General features: G+C 47.3%; 1 protein-coding gene across 3 annotated transcripts in view; it reads left to right on the top strand.

Annotated features, from left to right (window-relative positions):
* The window catches only part of NF1 (neurofibromin 1), a 246,516-nt gene extending 240,323 nt beyond the window's left edge, over nt 1-6,193 (top strand). For all 3 annotated transcript variants that reach the window (XM_063146839.1, XM_063146838.1, XM_063146840.1), the window contains one exon: nt 3,725-6,193. In XM_063146839.1, the coding sequence (XP_063002909.1) occupies nt 3,725-3,867 (143 nt within the window). In that variant the 3' untranslated portion in view covers nt 3,868-6,193. The remainder of the gene's footprint in view (nt 1-3,724) is intronic.
* Nucleotides 6,194-9,787: the final 3,594 nt, after the last annotated feature.

Consider the following 9,787-nt stretch of genomic DNA (forward strand, 5'->3'; position numbering starts at 1 on the left):
CTCTTTACAAACTGTACAAAATGGGCTCTCTAGAGAGATTGTTACAGAGAACTTTAAAAGGGGTGTATAAAGCAGAAGATCTTTACTGGTGACTAGGCAAAAGAATTCCAATACTACAATGATATAGGTAGCTTAGACTCTAACAATATCGGTGTTTCTTTAAGATGATCATCAATAGATACCGGTATTTTGTAAAATACATTGCTGGATGCAAAGCAAAACTGTATATGACTTTTAAAGGAACCAGAAATGCAGGGGATTGCGAGTTAGAAGCGATACAACAGGGGGAAAAATCACGTTCTCTTGCCAGACCCAAGGGCCTCCAATAGGAAATTTCCCCTGTAAATGTTATATACATTGTGAACATTGTTTAAGATTGCGACAGTGTAAATCATAGCATTGGGAAGGAAATATACATTAAGAGATTTGATAACATGTAGCACTTTATAACACGCTGATTTGTGAAATACGCCAAACTTTGTCCTTGCAACAAACTATATAGGTAAAACTACAAGAAATCATAAAATCAGGATAGAACATATTAATAATGTCAAAATGTGGGAGCATTTTGTTCCATCAAGTAAAAGATCTTTTTGGCCATAGAGAAAAGTTACAACAAGCACATAGATAGGGGACTTTTGGAGAAAGAAGCCAGGTGGATTTTAAGGCTAAAATACCATGACTCCTTTTGGCCTTTCATGAGTGGCTTGACCTTGCAACATTACTTTGAAATGCAGCTGTTTCTAATCAGGACTTGAACACGCGTCCGCTTGGCTGCTGCTTCTGGATGCAGCGTACCACTGGAGACGGGAGATTGAAGAGCTGATTTGGGTTACCCACAGTGGTCATGTTCATTCCTGGGAAATACTGTTTTAAAAAAACGTATGTTATTGTTTTGTACAGTTTATAAGGGGAGGGTTTTTGGAATTTTGAGCCTTCCTTTTTATTCAGCTTTTAGTTTTATTTGTAAAAATGGTTGTATTGTTTTAAACATCTTGGATATAACACACACAGAGGCACACACATTTGTGTGTGTGTGTGTGTGTGTGTGTGTGTGTGTGTGTGTAGTGGGCCTGTTCAGATGACTCAGTAAGCCACTATTTATTTATTTATTTATTTATTTATTTATTTATTGCACTTCTATACCGCCCCCATAGCCGGGGCTCTCTGGCCAGTTTACAGAAATTCTAAAATTAAGATAAAAACAAGTATACAAAATTTAAAATTCTAAAACACAGAACATACACACATAAAGCATTAAAAAACTAAACATGTGGGTGATTAAGATGTGCCGCCATATGCCTGGGCAAAGAGGAAAGTCTTAACCTGGCGCCGGAAAGATAGCAGCATTGGTGCCAGGCGAGCCTCGTCAGGGAGATCATTCCGTAGTCTGGGGACCACCACCAAAAAGGCCCTGTCCCTCGTTGCCACACTCCGAGCCTCTCTCGGAGTAGGCACCCGGAGGAGGACCTTAGATGTTGAACGTAGTGACCGGGTATATTCACGTCGGGAGAGGCGTTCCATCAGGTATTGTGGTCCCAAGCCGTGTAAGGCTTTATAGGTCAAAACCAGCACCTTGAATTGGGCTTGGAAACATACAGGCAGCCAGTACAAGCGGACCAGAGCAGGTGTTATATGATCGAACCTTCTGGTTTCCGAAATCAATCTGGCCACTGCATTTTGCACGAGCTTTTTGCACTAACCCTTTTGCAGTAAATGGTTAGAAAGCAATAATGAATGGGCTGAAGTTACAGGAAGCCACATTCCGGCTGGACATCAGGAAATACTTCCTGACTTAGAGCAGTACAACAACGGAATCAATGATCTAGGGAGGTTGTGGGCTCTCCCACCATAGAGGCTTTCAAGAGGCAGCTGGGCAACCACCTGTCAGGGATGCTTTAGGGTGGATTCCTGCATTGAGCAGGGGGTTGGACTCCATGGCCTTAGAGGCCCCTTCCAACTCTACTATTCTATTAACCTACCTGGTGTTGCCCAGGTCCTTGAATAGCAATGATCTCTGTAGTCCACTCTACTCCCCAACTGACCCAAGAGCATTTTGAAATGAAAAGGAGCAACTGGCAATTCAGCTGGAATTCAGAGCATTGTTGTGTAAGCCTGATTGTGACCTCAGAGATTCATACATGTCTTTATTTTAAAGGGATACACCATTTTTCCCCCTCTGCAGTTTACCAACATGAAATAAAAATCTGTCCAATATGCTTTAAGGTGGATTCCTGCATTGAGCAGGGGGTTGGACTCGATGGCCTTAGAGGCCCCTTCCAACTCTACTATTCTAGGATTCTATGTAGCCACCATGGTTAGGAATGGTTCATGTGACACACTAAGCCATAATGGGCCTGTTTAGACAACACGCCAAGCCCCAGTTAGGCCACCAACCCTTTTGCAGCAAATGGTTAGTGAGCATGTTTAAACCATGATTATGTAACCACCATAGTTAAGAGTGGTTTACATGACACACTAAGCTGTAATGTTTAGCTCAAAATGCTTAACCACTGTGGCTTAGTGTGTCATCTGAACAGTGTGTGTGTGTGAATGAAGAAAGTCTGAAACCCCACTGGAATGGTAAACGCTTTAGAATAAAATCCCTTCTTCTTTTTTTTGTCTACCCCACTTCTTTTGCTGTTCCATGAAGAAAGACACCAGACACTCCAAGGAGAAAGGAAAGATGAATCCTTGCCCAAGCCCCCCGCCATTGCTGTGCCAGGTTAAAAATATCAACGTGTCGCTATCCATGAAGGCGCTTGGTGGTGGTGGTGGTGGTGAAGCGTCTGGCAGCGATTGGCTGAGAGATGCCTGATGTCACAGGAAAACGGAGCAGAGGGAGGGGTCTCTGGCTGACGTTGGCTGAGCTGTCCAGATTCTAGACCAGCCTTTCCCAACTTGGAGCCCTCCAGGTGCTTGGATTACAACTCCCAGCATTGCTGATCATTGCCCGTGCTGCCTTGGGATGATGGGAGTTGAGGTTCAATCCTCTAGGTTGGGGAAGGTTGTCCTAGACGAAACCAGGCAGACAAATGGAAGGGCCCGGGGGAGAGAATAGTGGTAGAGTAGCAGGCCAAGCAAAGAAAGAGGAGGAGGAGGAGGAGGAGGAGGAGGAGGAGGAGGAGGGAAAGGGAAAGGGAAAGGGAACTGGGAGAGGAAAGAATGGGAAGATAGGAGAGACCAGACGCTGTGGAGGTGGGAGATCACAATATGGGTGTGGAAAAAGAGGCCACATCTTGCGCTGCAGAATTCTTCCTAAACAGGCTGCACCTTTCTGTGATTTGGGCAAAGTTTGGTAGCAATGCTTTTGCTTCAGTGTGTTTGACTGTCGAATTCAGGCAGACCTGAGCCATTCATTGTAGTTGGCCGATGGGAGCCGCCCTGCCCCCGGGTTCCTGGATATCCAGGGGTCAGGTGTGTGCTGGAACATCTCTTTCTAATGCAGTCAAAACCCATATCTGCTGCTTTTGGCTTCAACTGCAGCTTTTCCCCTTCCTTCCTTCCTTCCTTCCTTCCTTCCTTCTTTCTGTAACCTTGGCACAAAAGACTCCACCTCCTTCCTCTCCCCTTGCTTTTGAAACGCTTCTCTGACCTTAACCGCGGGCAGCGATTGGCCTTAAACGTTATCACTTTCCAAAAGAATCGCCCGATGTGTCAGAAGTTTTAACCTTAACTTGCCCCCTTGTGGCTTTTCCCCTTTCCCCCCCTTCTTTTTTCTAAGGCATCGATAAGGAGAACGTGGAACTCTCCCCGACCACGGCACACTCCAACAGCGGCCGGACGCGCCACGGCTCAGCCAGCCAGGTGCAGAAGCAACGCAGCACCGGCAGTTTCAAGCGCCACAGCATTAAAAAGATCGTGTGAAGTGTCCTCCGTCCAGATTTTTTTTCTTTTAAACCCGATGTACGTACGTACTCTGCCCCAACTTCCACAGGCTAACAGACGTGCCGCATTTGGTTTCAAAACCTCCCACGCAACTGTCCGGTCAGCTGGGGTGGGCGGGCGGACAAACAACTCTTGAAACAGTTGTGTGAATTTATTTTGGATTTTCATTGTGTTTTAACGCAACCGCCTCCATCAAAAAAAAAAAAATCCCTTCTGTCCATTTTTTGTTTTGGTTTTGTTCTTAAGCCTGTAATTTCCGAACTGATGAATGGAACCACGTAAGGAGCCTGAAGAATGCGGGGAGTAGTCAAAATTACGGTAGCTGAGAGGCAGAAATCACCTCTCTCACACTTTGGGACATTTTTGTCTTTTCTTGTTGGGGTTTTCTTTGACTTTTATTTTTTACAGCTTGTTTTTTTTAACTACTTTAAAAGGAGAGGAAAAAAAGTGTTAATATCCAATCTCATTTGCACATTTGTGGTTTGGTTGGCCGATGGACACGTATCGCTCTCTGGTTTTCATCCAAATCGCTTTAGCGGTGGACTTTTACTGGGCTCCGGAGGCTTCTGAGCACAACTCCAGAGCTGTAAGCTTAACCAGCAGGTGAGAGGCTTCACTCTGTCAAGGTGTGTCGTAATGATCCAGATATTTCAGAGCGTAGCTGGTGAAGGTGCATCTGTTGACGCTCGAGGAAACCACCTCTGGGGTGTGCATGGAGCAGGCCGGGCAAACACTTTCACGTTTCTGGCTGAACTTTAACTGCTTTATACTTGCCTAATCAGTGTGAACTATCACCTAGGGATGGAGCCTGGGAGGCTCCCCTATGTCCCATCCTGGGTGAATATTGCAGCCACGTTGGCCAAGGTGGACTGTGTGCGTCTTTCCCAGCCAATTCCTTGCGCCACCGAAAGAAAGTTGAGGTTGTGTCACCTTGAATGGAAGGTTCTGAGAGGTGCTTTAATATCATGCTTACCACCAACACCCTCTTCTACACAATGTGCCCGCCGCACCAAATTTTCATTGCGTCACACGTCATTCCCAGCCTATCGGCGAAACGAAGAGTCTGGACGCAAACATTGATTTTCAAGGTTGCTTGAAGGAATTATTATTATTATTTTTGGCCGATGTCCCTTTGCCCAAATTCACGCTGGTGCCGCCTTTCAGGCTTTTAAAGCGACCGATGCCCCGTTTGTACAGAACGGTGTCTGAGCTGCATTTTTAAATACAGACCCGCTTCCATCCCAACTCTGCCCGGCTGGCTTGTTTAAGGAAGCTTGGACGGACCAAGAATCTCTGCCGATGGAAAGCGTAGGTGGGATTTGAGAACGGTAAACTCAAATGGCTCTCGCTGTGGAAGGCCTTGTCAAAATGCTGCATGGGCAATTTCTCCCACATTTTGTGCATTTCCCCTCTCATTCTAAAAGGCTGAAAAGCCTCTCCTAAGAATTGGTTCCTGGCCCTAAGAGTTTTAAGTTAAAATAAGCTGGTATGGTTTGTATTTTGGGCCTGCTCCTTTTGCCTTGCCCACCCCTGGAATACAGCCCGCCTACCCACCCGAGTCTCTCCAAACTGAATTCTGGCATCAAGCTGAAAGGGGGTCAACATCCCTGGGTTAGGATGTTGGATTAATACCAGGAAACCCAGGTTCAAATCCCCACGCAGCCATGAAGCTCACGAGCTGACCATGGGCCAGTCGCGCTCTCTCAACCTACCTAACAGGGTCGTTGTTGGAGTTGCTGTACGCCATCTTGAGTTCCGTGGCAGGAAGGCAGGCTATAAATGAAATGAATACATTTCTTACATTATGTCTTTATCCTACCCTTCTCTCCAAGGAACGCACGAAGGTCAGCTTCCAAAGTGTTTCCCCCCTGGCCCATGTTATCCTCACAACAACCCTACGAGGTAGGCTAGGCTAACAGACAGGCGTCAGGTCAGCTACTGAATCTGGGGTCTCCTGGGTTCTGGTCTGACCTCTATACCTCCACGCTAAACTGGCTCAACGCTGCTATTACCCAAGTCCCAGGCAGCAAAATGCTGTGCACATACTACCTTTGACTGTCCAAAAGTGTGCGGTTTGCCTAGACTTCGGAAGTATGAACTCAATGCATGACTGTCGGAAATTAAATATATTTACTGCTGAAAATAATACTCCCACCTATATCGACAAAAACAAATTATTCAGTGGCTTCAAAGAGAACTGGTGCTGGGGGAGGGTGCCTAAGAGTAAAGCCCCTCGAGTCAAATTTCAATGCTGACTTTCCATTAGCGAAATTCCATCGCTAAACCTTTAGAACAGCCTTCCTCAACCTGGGGCACTCCAGATGTGTTGGACTGCAACTCCCAGAATGCCCCTGCCGCGCTGGCTGGGGCATTCTGGGAGTTGCAGTCCAACACATCTGGAGCGCCCCAGGTTGAGGAACGCTGCTTTAGAAGATGGTGCAACAAGGCGTTCCAGGTTTCTTGTTGTCAACGAGCATGTGATTAGCATTTAGTTCCTATGTAATGCATTTTATGTATATAAAAACGATGGCTTTTATTGTACTGACACAGAGAAGTTTAATTTTGTTACGCTCCTGGGCGGGGGAGAAGCTATGGACGCGAGCTTTCGGAGGCTGACCGCCTGCCGAACCAAGAAGAAAACGTTAAAGATCTTTGATGGGCTTTTCAGGGTGGGGGTGGGCTGGGCTCTCGGATCACGTAGGACTTGCAGCAGCAATTAATTTCATCCATTGGGAGAAGGAAGGCTTAAGTGGAGTTGAAGAAACGATCACAAGTGGAAACCCTGACGGTTTATTTCCATTTCTGCAATAAATGGAAAGACCATCTTATCGCCCCAGGACATGCCTGCCCTTGGGATCTTGCCCATTCTCATTGCAGTGGGCTGTAGTGCCAAATCCAGACTTTGGTGTGGCCTTGGGAGAACCCTCTCTGCTCATGCTCTATGGACCTTGTAGCCCCAAGCCGGGTCAGCTCTGTAGATGGGCAGGAGGCAAGCAGATGAACCGCCCAGGGTGCCGGTGGGCTGAGATGGGGTGGGTGGGGCTCTTTGGTTTCCCAAAGAAAGGCCCGTGCAGACCCCCCCCCCGTAACCTTTGGCCCTCTGCCCACGAATGCACATCTATTCCATCGAACTACAGCCAGAGAGGCTGGGCCAAGCGAGAGCCAGTAGGATGGTTCATGCCAGGTGTGATGACCTGGAACAGGGGCTGGCTTAGTGTGGCATATGTACAGCCGATTTCGGCCCTGAGCCACATAGAATCATAGAATAGCAGAGTTGGAAGGGGCCTACAAGGCCATCGAGTCCAACCCCCTGCTCAACGCAGGAATCCACCCTAAAGCATCCCCGACAGATGCTTGTCCAGCTGCCTCTTGAAGGCCTCTAGTGTGGGAGAGCCCACAACCTCCCTAGGTAACTGATTCCATTGCCGTACTGCTCTTAACAGTCATAGAATCGTAGAATAGCAGAGTTGGAAGGAGCCTACAAGGCCATCGAGTCCAACCCCCTGCTCAACGCAGGAATCCACCCTAAAGCATCCCTGACAGATGGCTTTCCAGCTGCCTCTTGAAGGCCTCTAGTGTGGGAGAGCCCACCACCTCCCTAGGTAACTGATTCCATTGTCGTACTGCTCTAACAGTCAGGAAGTTGTTCCTGATGTCCAGCCAGAATCTGGCTTCCTTTAACTTGAGCCCATTATTCCGTGTCCTGCACTCTGGGAGGATCGAGAAGAGATCCTGGCCCTCCTCTGTGTGACAACCTTTTTCATAGAATCCTAGAATCCTAGAATAGTAGAGTTGGAAGGGGTGTATAAGGCCATCGAGTCCAACCCCCTGCTCAACGCAGGAATCCACCCTAAAGCATCCCTGAAGATGCTTGTCCAGCTGCCTCTTGAAAGCCTCTAGTGTGGGAGAGGCCACAACCTCACCATCCTGGCATTCACAGTGACTGCCGGGTACAAGCACAGCTTCTGGTTTTCTCCATGCGTGGAATGTGGTCTCTGGGACGGCACTGACCATCACCGCAAATAGCAGAGACCGCTTGCCAGGGCGTGGGTGTGGGTGTGTGTGTGCAATGGGAAGGGAAGCAGTCACAGTTCTGCGGTTTTGATATAGCCTGAATCTCCTTCTCTTCCCCTTCAGCCAGAATTCCCTTCTCCCCCAGCCCCCAAAACAAAAAAGCAGGATCCTCAGCCTGTTCTGAAATGGGTTTTAACCCTTCCTTCAACAACAGGACTTTGAAGAGATGCAAATCCGGCTAGTGGTAACGAGAGTTTTTGTTTTCCTCTTTAGACGCAATTTTGTTCCAGCCTTTTGTTTTGTTTTGCCGACAACATGCATCACTCCTGTGCATTTTTTATGTTTGGAAGGAGGAGGGCTGACGTGGATATTTTGAAATGGGAGTGCCAGGGTGGGTGGGTGGGGGGCATCTCATGTTCTTTGTGAGTCACTTAAGAAAAGAAAAGATGAGCACTTCTTTCCATTCCACAGGCACAGCCATGTTAGACCCATGGGTTTAAATGTTGGGTTGTTTCAACCTCAACAACCCAGGATTCTGGGTTCAGTCGTCATAGATAACAACCCAGGAATGGGGGATCACTGGGTTGTTTAGCAAAGTGGAAGTGGGCAAGTGGGAACGAGGCAGCTCACTCCCGTGCGCTCCAAAACAACCCATGGTTAACAAATGGGTTTTTTTTAATTGTGTGGACCAGGTCTTAGGTTTGTTACAGAAAAGCAAACAACACCCCCCACACACACACAATTTGGGGGCATCTTAAACATAATCCGATATCGTGGCAGAGCATTGACGGAGTAGAACCCACTTGATCAAGGGTGTGTGTGTGTGCGTTTGTGTGTTGCACACCCCAATTGATGCATCTAACAAAGTGAAATCTAGTCCACAGAAGCTTTTGCCATAATCTGTTAGTTTTTAAGATGCCACAACTCACTCTCTGTGTGTGTGTGTTTCAAATAGTTTAGGCTAACAGTATGATGAAACACATGTTCAAAGTTCCTCGGATGGCACTGCCATAACTGGCAGGCATCTCACCTGGTTAAAGCCAAAGACCAGAGGCCAGGAAAACCTAACATTGCCTAGGAAACAAGCCTGTTCAAATGTACTTTCTAATCGAAATTCCCCCTTGGGACAATTCTTGAGAGCCCTCCCGCCCAAAAAAACTGTCAGTTTGGGGGCAGCAAAAACCCATGTTAGCCAGAAACCAACAAAAACAGAAACCCTAATGTTTCAACACCTAATGTCCTTTCAGCAGACCGGATCCTTTCTGGGCTGCATTGTCAAATTTTGACAGAGAAGAGGAAATTTGGACATTCTTGTTCCTGATGCAAGAAAGTGGGTGTAAGGAGTGTAGGAGCTCATCGCCTTCTCCCAGAAAGAAACCCATTTAAGATGCAATCCTATGCATGTTTAACTGGCCGGAAGTTGTAGGACTTCTTTCTGTTTAAGCATGCATAGGATTGCGCCTTTCGTGACTGACTAGCTCAGTGCCTTAAATGTTGCTTTCGTTGCATAGTGAAGCTCTTTCCTTTGCACCTTACTTGCTTTGCTTTCTTCCTTCACCCCTCTTCCGCCACATCACTGGATGTTTCAGGGGCGGGCAATTCCCATCATCCTTCAGTGGCATCTCTGTTGCCTGGGATTCGTAAGCCCAAAACATCTGGAAGGCCAAAAGCGGCCCATCCCTGCTTTAAAAGTTCCCCTTTTCGTTTTTGAGTCGAGGGAGTGTTTCCGCAAAGCACTCCTGTGTCTAAAACAGCAGTCACTGAATGGAACGGGTAGGTGGTTACCCAAGAGATCCACGAATACAGCCTTCTCACGTTACATGTTTAGACAAGAGAGTGACCCATGGGAACGTTGACAATGTGGAAACGCGGTCCTCAACCAGGG

This window comes from Elgaria multicarinata, chromosome 22 (assembly GCF_023053635.1).
Source record: "Elgaria multicarinata webbii isolate HBS135686 ecotype San Diego chromosome 22, rElgMul1.1.pri, whole genome shotgun sequence".
NCBI lineage: Eukaryota > Metazoa > Chordata > Lepidosauria > Squamata > Anguidae > Elgaria > Elgaria multicarinata.